At 39.3% G+C, this 22,812-nt stretch overlaps 1 protein-coding gene across 3 annotated transcripts in view; it reads right to left on the reverse strand.

The window, feature by feature from the left end:
• ide (insulin-degrading enzyme) overlaps window positions 1–22,812 on the reverse strand; it is a 41,083-nt gene that overhangs the window by 16,500 nt on the left and 1,771 nt on the right. Inside the window, exons 2-15 of one of the 3 annotated variants that reach the window (XM_061789289.1) lie at window positions 16,449–16,609; window positions 15,959–16,166; window positions 14,624–14,793; window positions 12,720–12,842; window positions 12,072–12,184; window positions 11,824–11,986; window positions 11,548–11,640; window positions 11,358–11,449; window positions 9,354–9,434; window positions 6,712–6,815; window positions 5,171–5,273; window positions 4,932–5,054; window positions 4,646–4,728; window positions 3,178–3,322 (exon numbers count right to left, since the gene is read on the reverse strand). In XM_061789289.1, coding sequence (XP_061645273.1) covers window positions 3,178–3,322; window positions 4,646–4,728; window positions 4,932–5,054; window positions 5,171–5,273; window positions 6,712–6,815; window positions 9,354–9,434; window positions 11,358–11,449; window positions 11,548–11,640; window positions 11,824–11,986; window positions 12,072–12,184; window positions 12,720–12,842; window positions 14,624–14,793; window positions 15,959–16,166; window positions 16,449–16,609 — 1,762 coding nt within the window. Of the gene's footprint in view, window positions 1–3,177; window positions 3,323–3,851; window positions 3,997–4,645; window positions 4,729–4,931; window positions 5,055–5,170; window positions 5,274–6,711; window positions 6,816–8,140; window positions 8,293–9,353; window positions 9,435–11,357; window positions 11,450–11,547; window positions 11,641–11,823; window positions 11,987–12,071; window positions 12,185–12,719; window positions 12,843–14,623; window positions 14,794–15,958; window positions 16,167–16,448; window positions 16,610–22,812 lie in introns of those variants that run through there. The other 2 variants (XM_061789286.1, XM_061789287.1) reach the window with 2 other exon arrangements.

The following is a 22,812-nucleotide window of genomic DNA, read 5'->3' on the forward strand; positions in this document are numbered from 1 at the left end:
ACAGCATGATCAGCGGTGGTCAAATGCAAGTTTTATTTATTCATCAATTTGATGGTTGTCTCTTGGCCTAAAGTATGTGAGACTATTGGGTCTGGACACTAGACAGAGCTGATACAGCCAGCAACTGGATGAACAAAATTACCTCGAAACAGCGGAACACAAAGTCTGTTTACAAGACAATAATTCTGTCTTTCATGATCTGATTGTGTTTGGGTATCTGTTCATAATCATGTTCTGGTCAAATATATCATTTTCAAAGTCGTGCTGTATTGTATAGGGAGAAAGTGTTTAACTTTTTGCAAAATGCTCATTTTGCAAAAAGATGCAACAAGGACGAAAAAAAACGTGTGTGTGTGTGTGTATATATATATATATATATATATATACACACATATATATACATATACACATATATATATACATATATATATATACACATATATACATATATATACACACATATATATATATATACACATATATATATACATATACATGATATTTAATTTTCAAACTGATAAACTCTTGTTTTTAGAAAATAATCATTAACTTAGAATTTTATAGCTGCAACACGTTCTAAAAAAGCTGGGACAGGTGGCAAAAAAGACGGAGAAAGTTGAGTAAGGCTCAAACACCTGTTTGGAACATCCCACAGCTGAAGAGGCTAATTGGGAACAGGCGGGTGCCATGATTGGGTATAAAAGGAGCTTCCCTGAATTGCTCAGTCATTCACAAGCAAAGATGGGGCGAGGTTCACCTCTTTGTGAACAAGTGTGTAGGAAAATAGTCTAACAGTTTAAGGACAATGCTCCTCAACGTACAATTGCAAGGAATTTAGGGATTTCATCATCAAAAGGTTCAGAGAATCTGGAGAAATCACTGCATGTAAGCGGCAAGGCCTAAAACCAACATTGAATGCCCGTGACCTTCGATCCCTCAGGTGGCACTGCATCAAAAACCGACATCAATGTGTAAGGGATATCACCACATGGGCTCAGAAACACTTCAGAAAAACAATGTCAGTAAATACAGTTTGGCGCTACATCCGTAAGTGCAACTTGAAACTACTATTCAAAGCAAAAGCCATTTATGAACAACACCCAGAAACGCCGCCGGATTCTCTGGGCCCGACCTCATCTATGATGGACTGATGCAAAGTGGAAAAGTGTTCTGTGGTCCGACGAGTCCACATTTCAAATTGTTTTTGGAAATTGTGGACGTCGTGTCCTCCGGGCCAAAGAGGGAAAGAACCTTCCGGACTGTTATGGACGCAAAGTTCAAAAGCCAGCATCTGTGATGGTATGGGGCTGTGTTAGTGCCAATGGCATGGGTAACTTACACATCTGTGAACTTACCATTAATGCTGAAAAGCTACATACAGGTTTTGGAGAAACATATGCTGCCATCCAAGCAATGTCTTTTACATGGACGCCCTTGCTTATTTCAGCAAGACAATGCCAAACCACATTCTGCACGTGTTACAACAGCGTGGCTTCGTAGTAAAAGAGTGCGGGTACTAGACTGGCCTGCATACAGTCCAGACCTGTCTCCCATTAAATATGTGAGGCGTATTATGAAGTGTAAAATATGACAACGGAGACCCCGGACTGTTGAACAGTTGAGGCTGTACATCAAGCAAGAGTGGGAAAGAATACAAAGCTTCAATAATTAGTGTCCTCAGTTCCCAAACATTTATTGAATGTTGTTAAAAGAGAAGGTGATGTAACACAGTGGTAAACATGACCCTGTCCCAGCTTTTTGGAACGTGTTGCAGCCATGAAATTCTAAGTGAATTATTATTTGCTAAAAACAAGAATGTTTATTAGTTTGAACATTTAATATCTTGTCTTTGTAGTGTATTCAATTAAATATAGGTTGAACATGATTTGCAAATCATTGTATTCTGTTTTTATTTATGTTTTAACACAATGTCCCAACTTCATTGGAATTGGGTTTGTATATAAAAAGCCACTCAAATACAATGTCTTCTACGCCCTTCTAGATCCTTCAAGATTCAGCAATTACACCAATTCCTACCCAAATCACGAAGTCATCGCTGCTAAAATCATTAACCATGACAAATTGCCAGCTGCCCAGACTGATAATGCTGACTCAAACTAAATAGGTACAGTTCACAGCCACACCAAAGTTTTGTCCTCAAGGAGAGAACACTATCTTTTTCAATGAGATATTGTTATTGAGCAATACCAGCAAACAGAGGTTAGTGGGTTACTCCAAACAATGCAGAATGTTAGCGATATAGTGGAGAAGGTTGTAGTAGTTGGGTAAAAACATTTTGTTCAAAAGTTTTACATTACATCACATTGATGGTTAATTTTGTTTAACAATCGTTACAGTTCACATTAAAAAAATGAAACACTATTGGAGCTAAAATAAAGGACTGGCTTCAGACCAACTCCGTGACAGTTCTTTAATGGCCCAGCTAGAGCCCTGACTTAAACCCAATTGAGCATCTCTGGAGAGACCTGAAAATGGCTGTCCACCAACATTCACCATCCAACCTGACAGAACTGGAGAGGATCTGCAAGGAGGAATGGCAGAGGATCCCCAAATCCAGGTGTGAAAAACTTGTTGCATCATTCCCAAAAAGACTCACGGCTATATAGCTCAAAAGTGTGCTTCTAATAAATACTGAGGAAAGGGTCTGAATATTTATGGCTGTGTAATTTCAGTTTTTATTTTTTAATAAATCTGCAAAAATTTCAACAATTATGTTTTTTTTCTGTCAATATGAGGTGCTGTGTGTATATTAATGAGGAAAAAAATGAACTTAAATGATTTTAGCAAATGGCTGCAATATAACAAAGAGTGAAAACTTTAAGGGGGCCTGAATAATTTCCACACCCACTGTACCTGTATGCACTATTGGAATATCCTAGAACACATGTTCAACCTCAGTGGCTCCACTGTATTACAAACCAGGAAACGACACAAACACTCAGTGGGCCGGTGTTGTTTTCTGCACTTAAATGAAAATGCATGCTGTTATGTAACGACTAGCAAAAACTCCCTACAAAACTCTCCACTTTGAAAACAACAAACAATCAAAGTGAGCAGCGACAAGCAAGCAATTTTATTTCCACACTTCAAATGCCTAAAAAAAAAGACAGTTAAAAACTAGCTCCACTTCCTGCAGGATTCAAACATCTTACTTACTAGGATGGCATTCATCCCTGAGGCTATGCCATACACCAGCCCTGCCAGGCGGGCTGCATATGTATACTCTCTTAAATCATCTTTCAGTAACCTGAGCAACAGGTAGGTCATATTGCAGTGCAGTGGATCTGCATATAAGTAGCGACTACAGAAGGAGGGGACAAAAAAGAGCAAAAACAACAAAAGATATTTGGTGGGAATGATAGACACTACATGTATGTGAAGAATGACAGGAAGAGTATGTATATGCTGCCTCATGACTGGCTTTGTGTACCGCATAAACATTTGGAGAAGCCTCGTACTAACTTTGTTAGTTTCACAGAACAGGAACAACAATACAGATGCTGTGCCTGATTGCGTGAGGCACAAAAAAAGGATGTATAGGGATGAGTGTTTTGGGGTAGGTGAACAAAGATTGATGAAGGACGAGAAGATGTGGATAGAAAAAAAAGCTATACTGACACCAGCCAGGTCTAGCTTGTGCATATAAATTATATTTTTATTACCATATGACTTTGATAGGTAGAGGTGGCAGAAAAAAGTACTTTATTTTTCACAATCAATGTCATTGAGGCCTGGGTGAGCCACTACAGCCCAGTCTGGAGAAGTGTAGGAGGTTGTTTAGGTTTGGGATGCAGCTTGAATGTTACAGCGAGGGAAATCAGAATACTTACATACATCCCATAGACGGTATTTTGAAGGTCATAGTTCAAACCAGCTAGCTCGGCTGCATATGCATACTCGTTGAGGGAGTCCTTTAGGAGCTCCAGGTATAAATAAGCCATGTTACAATGTAATGGGTCCACATACGCAAATGGGCTGTAGAAGAATAGAAGTGTTTAAAGAAAGAAAGTGCACAGAGTACAAATTAGAATGATGTTCTTCTTTGGCTTAGGAAACAAAAGCCAGCAAAAAAGATTATGCGCACAATGTATACAAATAAATTTCAGCATAGCGCTTTTGGTTCCATATTCAACTTTTGCATGCCATGAACCATCCAATTATAAAGTCATAAAAATTAAATAGATACATGATTTTAAACTCATCCGCTGTTAAATCTAGAAATAATAGGTCATTCCATGTTATAAAAGCTACATTTTGCATGGTGTAAGTTATTTGTTTTCTTTTGGAAATATTTATTGCCACATTTCTAACATTTTAAACATGTACTGGCAGTTTTTGGATAAAGAATAATGAGGTTAAACTTCAGATTGTAGAGGAGGAAAAAAATGTGCTGCACAATTAAGCTAACATTAAGTTTTGGGTTTTTTCCCTGAACTTCCATGTTGCAATGGTCTGGGATATCTGCCACTAAAGTTCTGTCTCAGTCATGTTATGGAAACAGAGGAAAGCAATGAAATCAGCTCATATGAGGGTGTTATGCCCAACTAATCTCTAATTATGACATTTCATGTTCTTCAAAATGTAATTAATTACACTGGGTAGTGACAACTGAATTATTACATACCTGAAGAACTCAAAGTTCAGACACGCTTTGGGGAGGAAGAATTTGTCATCCTGCTTGAACCACACCTTGCTCATTGCTGTGTCCTAAAAGAAGACCGCACACAAGCTTGTCTTGTTTTGTTGCACGGTGATCACAAATGCAAAATTACTTTTTTAATAATAATACGCCTTCATCTTTGTTTTAGCGAACAGAATCACACAGCATATGTATCTTTTTTTAGAGTTACGATCAGGCTGCTCGAGTATGTAATGAACCGTGGCACTACTTTGATGTCAAACACACTTGCCTTAATTAAAGCAGGTACAGCAGGGGAGTCTTTCCCAAGAGGATAAATTTCAAAGTTGGTAGGGATGAACTCATTTTTCATTGGCAACTTGAACTTTCCGTTAAGGTGCGCACCGGCCCATTTCTGAAACAAATGCATGACGTACCCTCATGTCGTTCATCAAAAAGCATTTCTCTCAAGATGAAGAATGCAACTGCCAGCAGAGTGATTAGATCGGTACAATATTTGCAGTGCTTCACCTTGATGGTCTCCTCAGAGATAGCCTCCTGTTTGTACTGCGTACCATACCATTCTTCTGCCTTATCCGTTTGACCGTCAAATGACTTTGAGACCAAAACAACTCTGAAAAAGGGAGAATATTTTCATTACTGATATGCAACTTGACATACAAGTTTATTTACTATTGCAGGAATTCATTGTGTAGACAAGCACTTCATTGTTGCAGCCAAATTAGCTGTCCAGTTGTGCCTTGGGATCAGTCTAATATGTTCTGTGACCACGCTCGTAATCGAAAACACTCATTACTCAAATCATCTTTGCCCATTTGAAGGAATGAAAATACCATTATTCCGTTCCAGCCTCCCCCCCAAAAAATCCAAAAGATGTTTGTGTTCGTTTTAATAATTATTACAATATTGTACTTCATAAAAACCGAGTGATCATATAATTAAATAAAATGTAAAGAATTACACCGAAACTTTAATTCTACAATCTAATTCATTGTGCTGCACTTCTGGTGTGCACCATTTGGCCACCGGGAGGCAGTGTAATGCGTTTGCAGCCACAAACGAAGAAGAATAGTACTTCCAGTACTACCGTAAATGACTCAGTAACATGTTGCAATATCAATCATATTCCCTAGCGGATAAAGAATGCCAGAGTATTGATACATTATGTCTATGTTGCTCTACTGTTTGTGTTAAACTTCAACTGAGAGTGGCATTGAACAGTTTTTGATGAATTGCTCACTATTTGCCAAACTGCTGCTGATTGTGGATTTGAATTGACTTCACTGCCACCATAGAGCCTTATCTCAAGTTCGTACACGCAGGGACGGTTGGGCGATTGGTTAGAGCGTCTGCCTCAGAGTTCTGAGAAGCGGGGTTCAATCCCCGGCCCCGCCTGTGTGGAGTTTGCATGTTCTTCCCGTGCCTGCGTGGGCACTCCTGTTTCCTCCCACATCCCAAAAACATGCATGGTAGGTTGATTGACAACTCTAAATTGCCCACAGGTGTGAATGTGAGTGCGAATGGTTGTTTGTTTCTATGTGCCCTCCGATTGGCTGGCAACCAGTTCAGGGTGTACCCCGCCTTCTGCCCGATGATAGCTGGGATAGGCTCCGGCACGCCCGCGACCCTAGTGAGAAGAAGCACCTCAGAAAATGGATGGATGGGAAAAAAAAAAAAAAAAAAAAAAAATCTGCCAAATGACATCTCGAAAAACTCGCAAATCTGGTCACTCACTTCAAGGCTGCAAGTTGATTTGTAGATATTCATATACGTACAGAGGTTTACAATTTCTATTCAGTATATGTTTGTGTCTTTTTGTTTGCCACAACTGAAATGTTGAATAACCATCCAATCTGAAATATAATATTGTAGTGTACATTATAAAATCAAAAAATGTCTTTCGATAAAAGGCCAAATGTCATTCATCCATCCATCCATTTTCTACACCGCTTATCCTGTTGGGTCACGAGCACCTGGAGCCAAGTTTCAATTTGTGGCAAACTGAAGTTGCTTTTTTAAACTTATGTGATTGCAAATGTTCTTGCACTAACCTGACATATTCTGGTCTCAGCTTGTCCAACACCATCTCAATTAAGTCTGGCCTAAAGTCTTCCAAAAGATACTCCGCTGCGAGAACCTCTTCAAGCGGATAATACTGAAAAACAAACAGTATATTTGTGTCACAGAGCCTACAAGAGCTGCAACAGGGGGCCTGGTGACAGTTGGGACAGGACCCACAAGCTGTAATATTACTCAGTGAAAACAACTTATACAGTGGGGCAAAAAAAGTATTTAGTCAGCCACCAATTCTGCAAGTTCTCCCACTTAAAAAGATGAGAGAGGCCTGTCATTTTCATCATAGGTATACTTCACCAATGAAAGAAAAAATGAGAAGGAAAAAAAAAAAGAAAAATCAAGAAAATCTCATTGTCTGATTTTTTAAATAATTTATTAGCAAATTATGGTGGAAAATAAGTATTTGGTCACCTACAAACAAGCAAGCTTTCTGGCTCTCACAGACCTGTAACTTCTTTAAGAGGCTCCTCTGTTCTCCACTCATTGCCTCTATTAATGGCACCTGTTTGAACTCGTTATCTGTATAAAAGACACCTGTCCACAATCTCAAATAGTCACACTCCAAACTCCATTATGGCCAAGACCAAAGAGCTGTCAAAGGACACCAGAAACTAAATTGTAGATCTGCACCAGGCTGGGAAGACTGAATCTGCAATAGCTAAGTAGCTTGGTGTGAAGAAATCAACTGTGGGAGCAATTATTAGAAAATGGAAGACATAAAAGACCACTGATAATCTCCCTTAATCAGAATCATCATTATTTGCCAAGTATGTCCAAAAAACACACAAGGAATGTGTTGGGAGCCGCTCTAGTACGACAACAGACAGTCAATTGACAGAGTACACTTTTGAGACATAAAGACATTGACAAAAACAGTCACTGAGCAATAAAGGGTTGCTAGTTATCTGGTAATGCCGGTACAATTTTATTTTATTTTTTTTGACAATTGTGCAAAAAGATGTAGAGTCCTCTACCACTCAGAGCAGTTTGAATGACTAATAGCAATAGTCCGGTGCAATGACCATTGTGCAAAGGGCGCCGAGACTTCAAGGAATGTATGCAGTTTAAAGTGACTAGTAGTGCGATAATCTGGGACAATGTTGATTGTGCAAATGTTGCAGATACTCCTCAGTGTGCAAATGGGGCAGATGCTACTCTGGCATGAGTGGCCAGTATTGGTCAACAACAGATATGCAAATAGTGCAGCGTGGCGAGACTACTACAGTGAGCGCACGAGTAATATATAATTGGCCCGACAGAAATGTGACAACAAACTCAAGACAAAAAAATTGGCAGCATGTTGCAATGGAATTGTAGGTTAGCTGTTTAAGAAGTTGATTGCAAGAGGGAAGAAGCTGTTGGAATGTCTGCTTGTTCTAGTTTGCATTGATCGGTAGCGCCTACCTGAGGGAAGGAGCTGGAAGAGCCGGTGACCGGGATGTAGAGGGTCCGAGAGGATTTTGCACGCTCTTGTCTTAGTTCTGGCAGCGTGCAAATCCTCAAGGGTGGGTAGGGGGGTACCGACAATCTTTTCAGCAGTTTTGATTGTCCGATGCAGTCGGAGTTTGTAGATCTGGGGCTCCACGCAAGACCTCACCCCGCGGGGTCAAAATGATCACAAGAACGGTGAGCAAAAATCCCAGAACCACACGGGGGGACCTAGTGAATGACCTGTAATGAGCTGGGATCAAAGTAACAAAAAAACCATCAGTAACACACGACACCGCCAGGGACTCAAATCCTGCAATGCCAGACGTGTCCCCCTGCTTAAGCCAGTACATGTCCAGGCCCGTATGAAGTTTGCTTGAGAGCATTTGGATGATCCAGAAGAGGATTGGGAGAATGTCATATGGTCAGATGAAACCAAAATAGAACTTTTTGGTAAAAACTCAACTTGTCGTATTTGGAGGAGAAAGAATGCTGGGTTGCATCCAAAGAACATCATACCTACTGTGAAGCATGGGGGTGGAAACATGTTTTGGGGCTGGTTTTCTGCAAAGGGACCAGGACGACTGATCCGCGTAAAGGTAACAATGAATGGGGCCGTGTATCGTGAGATTTTGAGTGAAAACCTCCTTCCATCAGCCAGGGCATTGAAGATGAAACGTGGCTGGGTCTTTTAGCATGACAATGATCCCAAACACACCACCCGGGCAACGAAGGAGTGGCTTCATAAGAAGCATTTCAAGGTCCTGGAGTGGACGAGCTAGTCTCCAGATATCAACCCCATAGAAAATCTTTGGAGGGAGTTGAAAGTCTGTGTCCCCAGTGACAGCCCAAAAACATCACTGCTCAAGAGGAGATCTGGATTGAGGAAAGGTCAAAATACCAGCAACAGTGTGTGAAAACCTTGAAGACTTACAGAAAAGTAGTATTGAGATGAACTTTTGTTATTGACCAAATACTTATTTTCCACCATAATTTGCTAATAAATTCTTCAAAATCAGACAATGTGATTTTCTGGATTATTTTTTCCCCCTCATTTTCTCTCATAAGTGAGGTATACCTATGATGAAAATTCCAGGCCTCTCTCATCTTTTTAAGTGGGAGAACTTGCACAATTGGTGACTGACTAAATACTTTTTTGCCCCACTATATATATGGAGAGAACACCTACGTGCAGCAAACCAGACACTTTGGAGGTATAGCCACGGGGTCGCTCCTTGTCTTTGAACCGGAAGGCTACCTTGTTTAAATCCTACAGAGAAAGACAAAATTCATATACACTGATACTACAGATTTATAGCGAGATTAAAACACATTAACTTACAAATTTAAACAATAAAAATGTGTGTACAGGGATCTCGTTAGATATGCGTCCTGCTTCTGAGACGCACAAAATTTAGCAGGGACGCATGACGTAATTCCAATGTGCGTCTGTAGACGCATGGCTGAAAAACTACCCTTTGTGTGTGTGTGTGTGGGGGGGGAAGAGCCTCCACACACAGCAAATCAAAAGGAGGAATACACTAAAAGTATGAGGCCTGTCTTGACACTAGCCAGCCAGAGGTAGAGTAGGGTGGGTTATCGTTCAAGAAATACAATGGACACAGTAGTTTTTTCTCGACTCGATACATTTCCATTGTTGTGGTACCACCTCCCGCGCCGCTCACGACCCAACAAGCTGTTGGCAGAAAGGTTTGCTCCATAGATGCACACTATTGGGACACTCAAGGGAAAGTTACATTTGCTAGCCTGCGAGCTAACGTGCTAGCAAGCTAAAGAGCTAAACATCTCCCTCAACCGCGGTTACATTGTTTAAAACTGTAAACTGTTTATTTACCATACCCACAGCAGCACACATTATCAATATTCAGGCAGTAGTTGACTTCAGTGAACTCGTTTTCAGCATCATTTGATTGACAGGTGAAGGTCTCACATCACAGTCCAGCAGCTCAACGGCGGGCCTTATTTTACTTTTTATTTATCATTTATTTTAAAAGGGAAAAACTTATTGAGATATAAAATCTATTTTTCACAAGCCAAGAGACAGCAGAAAGTATACAGGCAGAAGAAATCATACAGTACATAATACAATTACCTCCATACAATATAAGGGAAAAATAAAGAATAAAAAATGTATTTTAAAATGTATGGCATCTGATTTAAAAACGGTGACAAAGCCCAGATGCTTTTGTTGTATCCTAACTCTTTTTTATTATCTTGCACAAGGAGTGAACGTGTTATCTGGCCACATGACCTCTCTCGCTTTCAGTACATTGTGCAAGACGGCTGACATGCTAATGGTCACGTTGGAGGTGGAAAATACCTCTGTAAAGCTGCAGTGTTAAAAACAAACACTAGGGTGTGCCACAGTAATACATACGTTACTAAAGAACAGGCAAACCGTGGTATTAAAAATAATACTGATCAAACGTAATAGAAAATCTAATTAAAAGGGGATCACCACTAACATTTATTGCATATAAATATATAAATCAATAAAAAGTCATGGGTGCACATTATACATAGGAAGAATGGTTTTCATGATTTTTGGAGTCTTTTGGGGGTGTGCATTATACTTGAGAGCGTATTACACACAAGAAATTACGGTAATTAAAATTTGGCAGGCTTTAAGACATTTTTTTGGGCCTCTTTAGTCTTTTAATGACTCTATACATCTGTGAAAAATGTTTAATACTTAAGTGCAATTTTAGTGAACAGAGCCTAGGTCTGTTTTATTTATATATATTTTTTATTTAGCTAACATATTTTGTTCTACAAAGTTAATTGTTCTTAAAAGGGTGTACTTGAATTATGCTCTAAAATCATTATATAAGTGGCAGAAAAAATAACATCAATGATACTATCGTTTAGCGTGATCATTTTTGGGAAAATATATTGTCCTAAATAATTTGCTATCATGGCAGGCCAACACACATAATACTGAGAGAGCGCAAGAGCAATGGATAACACAAAACTATTGTACAAACAGTATAAAAATAGAGTAACAACTCTAATAAAAATCTCCACTATAGCAAGAAATATGATATCGAGGAGGTTTAGTGTGTCTGTATTAAACAATGATGAGTTGTAGGGACTCATTGTTTCCAAACGTGCATTCCTGGGACTCACATAGTCTCAAGTGTAAAATGATCTGTGTGTGTAATACTGTAGTTACCTTGCACTCCTGAAACACCCACTCCTGAGGTCCCTCTGTGCGCAATTTCTGGATATATTGGAACATATGAAAGATAATGTCCTCCACGTGCACTGTTGGTGACACCCACATGAAAAGGTTACTTCCATTTCAGCTTCTTCCACAAACCCCAGACTGGAGAACAATCAAGTAAACATCAAGCACTACTTACAAAGGCCTTCTTCCGTCAAGTCCACATTGATGATGAAGAACATGAATCCTTTGGCTCCTTCTTTTTGACCTCCAACAAGTGTATTCACCCAGCCTAGAATGTGAATTTCAGTAGAAGTTTCTGCATCACTTTTGATTGACAATTTTGAATGCTCACATTCTCGAATGTACCACCATGTGAACATTCTCGAATGTACCACCATGTGAACATTCTCGAATGTACCACCATGTGAACATTCTCGAATGTACCACCATGTGAACATTCTATGTGCCTTACCTTTACATTTTAGTTCCGATAACAAACTTCCAGGTCCTTCATGACCAATCAGATGTCCCAGATAATGTCCTGGGTTCGACTTATAGTATTTCTGCAGGTCTGGGATGGGGAACGTCACATACAGATTCCTTATGTCTTTTATGGGCACCACTTTGTAGAATTGCTGGCACAACAAACAGGAAAAACATGTTCTTAAAATATGGGGGAGGGAGAGACAACCGCAGCAAAGACAAAGAACAGATGCTCACTTTTAGATATTGATCATGAAAGGGGTGATCAGGAAATTCAGGGATAGGCACACTCTTGTTCTCTACTTCTCCAAATAACTTGACCACCATAGAGGTCAGCTCATCTAGGGATTCTTTGGGTAAGAAAATGGTTTAACACTTAAGTTATGAGTACACAACGTTTGTTGAAAAGAAAAATAGGAATATTTGACGACACACCTGAAGTAAAACTTAAACCAACAAGGAGACTTTGGTGATAAACTCCTTTCTGCTTTGACTACAAATGTCCATTTTATTACAAATAAATTATCATGAAATTATAATATTTCATGAAACATAAACACTTATGGCTAGAGCCTTGATTTTAGGATGTTCATAGGTTTGCATTCCATCAACATGTGGGTTGAGGTGAAGTCATTTAGATATTGAAGGGACAAGCCTTGTGACAAATGGTTTAAATGCATGTCTTGCCAAGTCAATTAATAGTTCATGACCACTAAGAAATTGGTGAAAGGCTAGTTGCTATTTAAAACTCATTCACCGCCAAGCCTCCATGTTAACATGGATATTTGAATTCAACAGCAGTCAATGGCAGTGATATTGTGCTGTCAATCACGTTAACACATCTGCCACATTTGAACTACATTGTCTTTCTCCGTGTTGTCTTACCTCTTCCTAAAACACAGAGGCCCATTAGATTAGAGGAGTAATATGTAGAGTGAAACTCAAGGAGCTCCTGGCGGACATCAATGCCGTCAGTAGATGGCCTCGTCTCGAGGGTCAATTTGTTACCTACAATAAAAAAGCAGAGTACATCCTTTTTATTTCTTGAATATAGTGATATATTTTAAAATGAGCAATGTGTTTCTTAACGATTCTATTTTTAGATCTTTAGCTTGTTAAACTTACACAGAACAATTTTGCATGTTTTGCTACTCCTAATGTTAAACTTACACAGAACAATTTTGAATGTTATGACACTCATAAAAATTATGGATATGATCTTTGTGAATAATAATAAAAACATAAAACATGGTGCAAATATTAGAAAAGGACCAAACCCATCTACAAGACACAGTCAGGTATTTCTTCGCTGTAGTCGGTACGAACAACTTCTCGGGCTCTCTTATGTTAAGATACAAGACTGCCATCAGGTGTTCATTTTAAAATGTTAACTTATTAATGATACATTAGTTCCTCTAATCCAAACCTTTTCTTCCCTTAAATTACAGCTGTCATGAACAAACAAAACTGTGCTACAATACGGCGAGCTATGTTTGCTGCACTAAACTGTGACCATTTATATTTAGAATGTTAATTACATGATAATCAAAGAAAATGCACAGCCTTTTAAAATGTCAATTTTTATACTATTTACAGCAGCTGAGATAAGTATTTAACACGTCACCATTTTTCTCACTAAATATACTTCCAAAGGTGCAATTCACCTGAAAATGTCACCAGATGTTGGGAACAACCCAAGTAATCCATACATACAAAGAAAGTAGAACAAATAAGCTGTGTGTAAAAATGTGAAATGACACAGGGAAAAAGTATTGAACACATGAAGGGAGGTGCAAAAAGGCATGGAAAGCCAAGAGACCTAAAATCTATCAATAATCAAACAGCAATCCAGCCCCTTGTCAGTGCAAATGAATATCAGCTGGTTCAGTCCTAATTGATGGCCTACAAAAAGGTCTCATTGCCACATCCCATGATGGATAATAGCAGAGAGCTGTCTCAAGACCATTGCAAACTAATTGTTGCACACCATAACGATGGCATTGGTTACAAGTGCATATTCTAAGCTTCTGAACGTTCCAGTGAGCACGGTTGGGCCCATAATACGCAAGTGGAAAGCCAATCATATCACCAGAGATTTGCCTCAATCAGGTGCTCCTTGCTAGATTCTGACAGAGGAGTGCAAAGAGCGGACAATTAATTTTTTAAGTTTCATGTCAGTAGCATCTTTGGAACTATAGTTAAAAAATGTGAAGTGTTAAATACTTATTTCGGCTCCTTTATATATTTGTATATTTAATATTTGCCCCATTTAGCACCATTTTGTAGTGGGATCAAATGCATCTCAGGTAGCCAAGATATAAGTGAAAAGGGTTTTACATTATCTGAGTATTTCTGTTTTCATAATGAATAATCACTGACAACCGTGTATATCCCAATTCCCACCAGACATTTTCTGTAATGTCACATGCATTTCAACATGTACTGCTTAGGGTGGGCAAATCATTAAAACATTTTAAAATCAACATTTTAACAAAAATGTTGTAATTAACGTATTAAAGGGTTCTGCACGGAAAAATTATGACGCCTCAACTATAAATCCAATGTATGCTAGTGCGATACATGATACAAAAAATATTTATTGAGTGGAAGTGCTTCTGGAAAACTTACCTTTGTCTTCAATCTTAAAATCTGTATTCCTGTTCACATGCTTCCCTTGTCACTTTAAAAGTGGTATTGCTATGACAAATAACTACACTGGGAAAAGTTTTTTCATGCAAAAATAGAGTATATGCCTTTGTGTAAAGTGAAGTCTATTCAAGTGGGGCTACCTGTTCCAAATTTACTGAAGGGGTGATTTGGGTTGCCAGTGGCCTTCTCGAGTTGAAAGAGCCTCCAAGCATCATTCATCAGGTTCTTGTCGTGCTCAGAGTCCACAGCGTTTACCTCACGGTCCTTACAGCTTTCGTCAAACAGCGGGCACAAGAAGAACTGGGCAAATCTAGATTAATTCAAGATTACAACATGTCTATTGACGTGATAATTACACAGAAGATGCTTGATGACAACAACAAAAAGTTGGGAATAAGTTGCCATTTTCAACTACTGAAGTGAAGAATTTTTTAAATAGAAGCCAAATCCTGTGTTAAAAGAGGGTTCTAGTGCAAATCTGTTCATAGGCACAAAGGGCAAAAAAAGAATTAAGGAAATGACAGGTAAGGGGGGTGGATAAATAAATAATAATACAACAAAATAATAAAGGTTTTGAGAGTCAGTTAACTTGACACATATGTGGTACACATTAATATTTCATCCACAACTGTCTCCTACACTTTTCTATTCTCGTGGGACCAGATGGGCCACACAATATACCAGCAGTGGAGAACAATTGCCTATTCCACAAACAAGTGCCAGTTAGAATTTGCCTCATTTATAAAGAAGGTAATCCAATATCCACCAGGTGACTGAGTGCCTTTTCCAAACCATCACAGCTGATATGTGAGCAGAGCCCCCAGCAACGCAAAGAACATCAGCTTTAGCCTAAGCCTCAAATGGTTGGTGTCCATTGGGGGTGGGAACGACAGCCATGGTTAGAAAAGAGTAACTTTTACCAAAAAAATAAATAAATAAATAAAAAGGGTGGCATGGCATCTTGGATTCAAAGCGGAAACACCAAGACATATATAGTACACTGATATGTGCCTGAACTGAATTATAAAACGTTTGGCGACAATGCATATTAGCATTTCTATGAGTATTTTTCAAAATACTGCATTGAAATTGCATGTGATCTGGCTAAGATCATAAAATAAATAAACAAAAGATGACGATAGCAGATCACATATTTGATTTTGTTAGTTATTTGGCTATTTCCTGGGTCATGCAGGATGACAGACTGACAATGCCATTATGATTCTGGGAGGTGAACGCTTCCAATGCGGTCTGGTGACTTAAAATTCCTGTATACCTACTTTTATCAAGAACCCTACCAGAATTTAACCGGCTTTTATCTTTGCCCATGCATCACCCCTCTACAAAGTTTTGTTTTGTGTAAACCCTGCTAACTGCAGCCATAAGATAGAGATGACTTTTGCACAGTATTGTTTATGAAGACTAAATTGTTTTTGAAAGATGAAATATGAACAAATAAATAGTGCATTACCTACCTATCCAGAGCTCCTTGTAAGTGCTCATGAGACACATCAAAGTAATAGTTAGTGTGCTCTCCACTGGTGAAGGCGTTGGAGCTGCCAGCATGCTCACTCAAGAACTGGCTGTACTCATTCTCTTTTGGGTACTTCTTCGTCCCCAGGAACAGCATGTGTTCACAAAAGTGCGCCAGGCCTGCGATATTTGCTGGGTCGGATAAAGAACCTGAAATTAAAAAGGTAAAATGATCACACTGAGATACAGTTAAACAAGCTGTAGTTACATTTTTCAATTTGAATATACTGTAAATATAAATAGCTGTTCGTTGTTTTTGTTTTTGTAGCCACCCATTTATGACGCACACAACTAATATGCTACAATGCAGCACACTACAATGCAAACAAATTCTGTGAAAAAGCTTTCCTCTTTCCAATTGAAAAGTCTTTATAGTCAAATGAGCAATAAAACAGGTGGCTACACTACAAAGCAATAGTCTTCAATTCTTACCGATGTGGACATCCAAAGCAGCGGATGATTTGTCTGTTGTTGGGTCACTGATGAGCATGGCCTTCAATCCATTGTTAAACTCCAGGCCTCTGTAAACTCGCTTGTCTTCAGGAGAGCGAATTATGTCTGCGACCACGCTCTTTAGAGCTGAGTTCGTCATTCTGAATGGAGAAGATGGCACCAACCAAAAATAGAGACAATCACAAGTACAAAACTAGTACTACTTTTGATCTCTTGCCGTTATGAATTGTCAAAAATGTATTGTATTTTGTTTCATTCTCTCCACTTTTGCGTAGATAAACAAAAACGGAATCACGCATGCCACCGGCATGAATCCTCACTCCTGTCTCTCTGCTTCCCTGCTCTGCTTGCTTCCACACACACTAAACGCACAAGCCGCTCAAAACTGTTTTTGCGCACCACAAACCACCACCACATTATCCCCTTATCACTGTTTGTTTCCTATGTTCAGTGTTTGCTCGTTACCCTTCTATGTACCATAGCTTTGCAGTACTCAAATATAGCATCTCTATCTCCCAGGACCTGAAGTGGGCGACCAACATCAACTCTGTCCTCAAAAAGGCCCAGCAGAGGATGTACTTCCTGCGGCTTCTGAGAAAGCACGGCCTGCCACCGGAGCTGCTGAGACAGTTCTACACAGCGGTCATCGAATCAGTCCTGTGTTCTTCCATCACAGTCTGGTTTGGTGCTGCTACAAAAAAAGGACAAACTCCGACTGCAACGGACAATCAAAACTGCTGAAAGGATTGTCGGTACCCCCCTACCCACCCTTGAGGACTTGCGCACTGCCAGAACTAAGACAAGGGCGTGCAAAATCCTCTCGGACCTTCCCCACCCCGTTCACCAGCTCTTCCAGCTCCTTCCCTCAGGTAGGTGCTACCGATCAATGCAAACTAGAACTAGTAGACATTCCAACAGCTTCTTCCCTCTTGCAATCAACTTCTTAAACAGCTAACCTATAATTCCATTACAACAAGCTGGCAATTTTTTTGACTTGAAGTTCGTTGTCACATTTCTGTGGGGCCAATTATGTATTACTCGTGCACTGTTTCGCCATGCTGCACTATTTGCATGTACTGCCCACTCATGCCAGAGTAGCATCTGCTCCATTTGCACACTGATTGAGGAGTATCTGTAACATTTGCACAACCATTGTCCCAGATTATCGCACTACTCGTCACTTTAAACCGCATACACTCCTTGAAGTCTCAGCGCCCTTTGCACAATGGTCATTGCACCGGACTATTGCGATATTAGTCATTCGAACTGCTCTAAGTGCTAGAGGACTCTGCATCTTTTTGCACAATTGTTTTTTGTCAATGTCTTTATGTCTCCAAAGTGTTCTGTAAATTGACTGTTGTACTTGAGCGGCTCCAACTACCGGAGAAAAATTCCTTGTGTGTTTTGGACATACTTGGCAAATAAAGATGATTCTGATTCTGATCACCCTCTCTAAATAACGTTCGTCCACACAATACCAAAAAAATCTCCCGAAAACTGTCAAAAAACAACAACAAAGAATGCATAGTACCAAATCTATTTAAAATTATGATACACACACCCATTATATGTCACACTTAAGATTTGTGTCTTGGAATGGCATTGGTTATAGAATATACCATATAAACTTAACACAGACCTCCTCCTATTAGAAGAAACGCACCTTACTAAGTCAGAAGAAAAATGCCTCATTGACTCTAATTTCACTCAGGTTATCTCGGCCTTTCATAACTGTAGACAAAGAGGAGTCTCAATACTAGTCCATAAAAGACTACTTTTTACTATAAATAGTACAGTATTAGATCCAGAAGGCCGATATATAATTATACAGGCTACAATATTTAACAAGCTTTATACAATTGTCAATGTATACGCTCCAAATAAAGATGATCCAGCCTTTTTTCACATGCTCATTTCACACTTGTTAAACTTGTCAGCCACTTCTACAATTATTATGGGAGGTGATTTTAACCTTACGCTAAATCCACTAATAGATGGTTCAAATCTCAAAAATAGTAATAAGCTACAATGCTCCAATATACGAGAGCAGTATATGAATGACTTTGGTCTCGTTGACATATGGAGGCTGAAAAAGAGAATACACAGACCCATTATCTTCAATTCACCGCTCTTTCTCAAGAATAGATTTCTTTCTTTCAAACAATTCGGCAGCTCAAAGAATTACTCCCAAAATACATCCAATCATCATCAGCGACCACGCACCGATTTCTCTCAATCTAAAAATTTTATCAAATTTGGGACCCCCACCAACATGGCGCTTCAACTCGTCGGTATTGAAGGACCCAGATTTTGATTCTTTCGTGAGGAAGGAATGGGATGAGTTTCTGAAATTCAACGACTCCCCAACCATATCACCATCTCTGTTGTGGGAAATCGGGAAAGCTGTTTTGAGAGGTTGAATCATATCATATTCTTCGTATAAGGAAAAACAAGAATAAAAATTGGTAAATGGAATTGAGGAAAAAATTAAACACCTCAAAGAAGAATATGCAATTAATGCGATAGATACGCTTAGAAACCGACTTCAAAAGGCAAAACATCAGTTAGACGTAATCTTATCAAAAAGAACAGATTTTCTACAACAGCAGTTAAGATACACTAACTTTGAGTACAATAATAAATCGGGAAAATTCCTTGCGAACCAACTTCAGCGCAATAAAGAAAAATCATTAATTATAGCCATTCAAGATTCAAACGGCAACTGTACACAGTCACCGTTAGAAATAAATGAATTTTTTTACAATTTTTATAGCAGCTTATACGCATCTTCGAACAACCCAGATCAAAAAGAAATTTAAACTTTTATTAAGGATCTAAACATGCCTCAATTAAATACACAAATTAAAGACAGCCTTGATGTTCCTTTAACCATCACAGAATTACACAACGCTTTAAAAAATATGCAACCGAGACGGGAGCCTGGTCCAGACGGAATCCCTGTTGAATTCATTAAACATTTTTGGCCAATACTAGCACCTCTATTTTTCAGAACAGTCAATGAGATAAAGGATAAAGGTAGAATTAGCCATATGAACAGAGCTTAAATTAAGTTATTACTAAAGCCAGGTAAAGACCCCACTCTCCCGGAGAATTATCGGTCCTTATCATTGATTAATGTAGATATCAAGATTATCTCGAAAGCCCTCGCAGCGAGACTTGAAAAGGTACTTCTTGTCGGTAATCCACTATGACCAGACAGCCTTCATTAAAGGTAGAAGTTCCACAAATAATGTCAGACGTCTGTTGAATTTAATAAGCATGTCACAGCGTAAAAATCTAAACACAATCATCATGTCACTTGACGCAGAGAAAGCTTTCGATAACGTTAACTGAGCTTTCCTGTTTGCAGTACTTCGCAAATTTGGCTTTGGAGATTCATTTATACATTGGATAGCAACATTATACAATTCGACGAAAGCGACAGTGAACACAAACAGGATCACTTCACAAAGTTTTACATTACAAAGAGGAACCAGACAAGGATGTCCACTTTCACCAATGCTATTGGCAATATTTATTGAACCTCTTGCTGCCGCTATACGTCAGAATGCTAATATTAAAAAGGTATCTGCTCACTAGTGACAGAACACAAAATCAATCTATATGCTGATGATATTCTTCTATATGCTGATGATATTCAGACTGCCTGAAGTATTCTCTTCAGGAAGTCTTCAATCTCATTAAAACATTTTCACAAATATCAGACTACTCTATTAACTGTACAAAATCAACAATATTCCCAATAACAGCAATCTCATGGACTCCTGCAGATCAAATCCCAGAGTACCCTATTCCTGTAGGAAACATTAAGTACTTGGGTATCAATATTTCGTCAAAACTCACAGAGCTAACCAATCTAAATTACACACCACTTCTGGAAAAAATCTCATCTCATTTAAGACGCTGGAATAACTTGCCTATATCATTACTGGCAAGAATAGCTAATGAAAAAAAAAATGAAAACCTTACCTCAAATAAATTTTTTATTTTCCAATTATTCAATTTAAGCCCACATTTGAATGGTTGAACCTTATATTCTGATGTAATAATTTTTTATTCAAAAAAATAAGAAAAATAGAATCAGTCTATCCACTCTTGAGAAAAATAAACAGGAGGCAGGCCTAAATGCTCCCAACTTTAAACACTATTATTGAGCTAACCAATTACAATACCTCATCAAATGGTTGCACCACAGTGAGGAGTGGGAGTCTTGGCTCGAATTGGAACAAACAGACTGCAACATCATCAAACTACCAAAACTCGCATTTATTTCTACTAGTCTTAAACGCCATAAATGTTTCAAGAATCCAATAATCGCATCCACCTTAACGGCTTGGTGGCAAAGTTTAAAATCTGTTTATTCCGTTCCAGCCTCCCCCCCAAAAAATCCAAAAGATGTTTGTGTTCGTTTTAATAATTATTACAATATCGTACTTCATAAAAACCGAGTGATCATATAATTAAATAAAATGTAAAGAATTACACCGAAACTTTAATTCTACAATCTAATTCATTGTGCTGCACTTCTGGTGTGCACCATTTGGCCACCGGGAGGCAGTGTAATGCGTTTGCAGCCACAAACGAAGAAGAATAGTACTTCCAGTACTACCGTAAATGACTCAGTAACATGTTGCAATATCAATCATATTCCCTAGCGGATAAAGAATGCCAGAGTATTGATACATTATGTCTATGTTGCTCTACTGTTTGTGTTAAACTTCAACTGAGAGTGGCATTGAACAGTTTTTGATGAATTGCTCACTATTTGCCAAACTGCTGCTGATTGTGGATTTGAATTGACTTCACTGCCACCATAGAGCCTTCTCAAGTTCGCACACGCAGGGACAGTTGGGCGATTGGTTAGAGCGTCTGCCTCAGAGTTCTGAGAAGCGGGGTTCAATCCCCGGCCCCGCCTGTGTGGAGTTTGCATGTTCTTCCCGTGCCTGCGTGGGCACTCCTGTTTCCTCCCACATCCCAAAAACATGCATGAATTGGAGACTCTAAATTGCCCATAGGTGTGAATGTGAGTGCGAGTGGTTGTTTGTATATATGTGCCCTGCGATTGGCTGGCAACCAGTTCAGGGTGTACCCCGCCTCCTGTCCGATGATAGCTGGGATAGGCTCCAGCACACCCGCGACCCTAGTGAGGAGAAGCGGCTCAGAAAATGGATGGATGGATGGATAGTTGTTTTGTGATGTGGAAGGAAACCGGAGTACCCGGAGTAAACCCACACAGCCACAGGGAGAACATGCAAACTCCACACAGGAGAGGCCGGGATTGAAACCTGGGTTCACAGAACTGTGAGGCAGATGTGCTAACCAGTTGTCCACCGTGCCGCCCAAACCGGGGATTTTCATTGCTTAAATTGAGGCAGAGGTGGTTCGGATGGTTAGCACAGGTGTACATGCCTGGCTCAAACAAAGACTTTCTGTGTAGAATTTACATGTATTGTATTAACTTGTGACGAGTACAGGGTGTAAGCTGCCTTTTGCCCAACGTAAGGTGGGATGGGCAAAGACTCGCACACGACCCTGATAAAGATGAGTGTATTTATATATCATGTGTTTTATTTAGGGAAGTTCGATGGCACTTTTTATAGACCGATACAAGTATGAGTATTCACACTCATGTACACGCCGATAATGAGTACCGATAGCACGAGTTCTTCAGGTACATGCGTCCAACCGCCACAGTGTGGCGCCAAATACTGGCAAGGAGGACTTAACTCGATGTCAGATATTTTTGCCTTAAGTATCAGTGGCTGGTATCGGCAGCCTTCTTGAGTACCCGATACCTTGAAATAAGGCTGGTATTGGTACTCACCCATCCCAAATTGTACTGTTCATAATGTTTTCTTTTTTTAAAAACACCTGTTGCCACCTCATCTTCAAGAGCACTTTTTTTTACAGTGAGACACCTCTGAAAAGATGAAATAATAAGGTGTAATGCTTTTTTAAGATGTTTTTTTTGTTGTTTTTTGGGCTGTGGGAAGCTGTTTAGGCTTCGTTTGTGTTTACATGTATTAAATCATATTTGTATCAATAGGTGGTATGTTGAACGACTGGTTAGCACATCTGGCTCACAGCTCTGAGGACCCGTGATCAAATCCGGCCTCGCCTATGTGGGGTTTGCATGTTCGCCCAATGCCTGTGTGGGTTTTCTCCAGGTACTCCGGTTTCCTCTCACATCCCAAAAACATGCATGTTATGTTAACTAAAACCTCTTAACTGTCCGTAGGTGTGATTGTGAGTGTGAATGGTTATTTGTTTATTATGCGTGTCGTGCGATTGGCTGGCAACCAGTTCAGGGTGTACCCCGCTA

This window comes from Phyllopteryx taeniolatus, chromosome 11 (genome assembly GCF_024500385.1).
Source record: "Phyllopteryx taeniolatus isolate TA_2022b chromosome 11, UOR_Ptae_1.2, whole genome shotgun sequence".
Taxonomy (NCBI): Eukaryota; Metazoa; Chordata; class Actinopteri; order Syngnathiformes; family Syngnathidae; genus Phyllopteryx; species Phyllopteryx taeniolatus.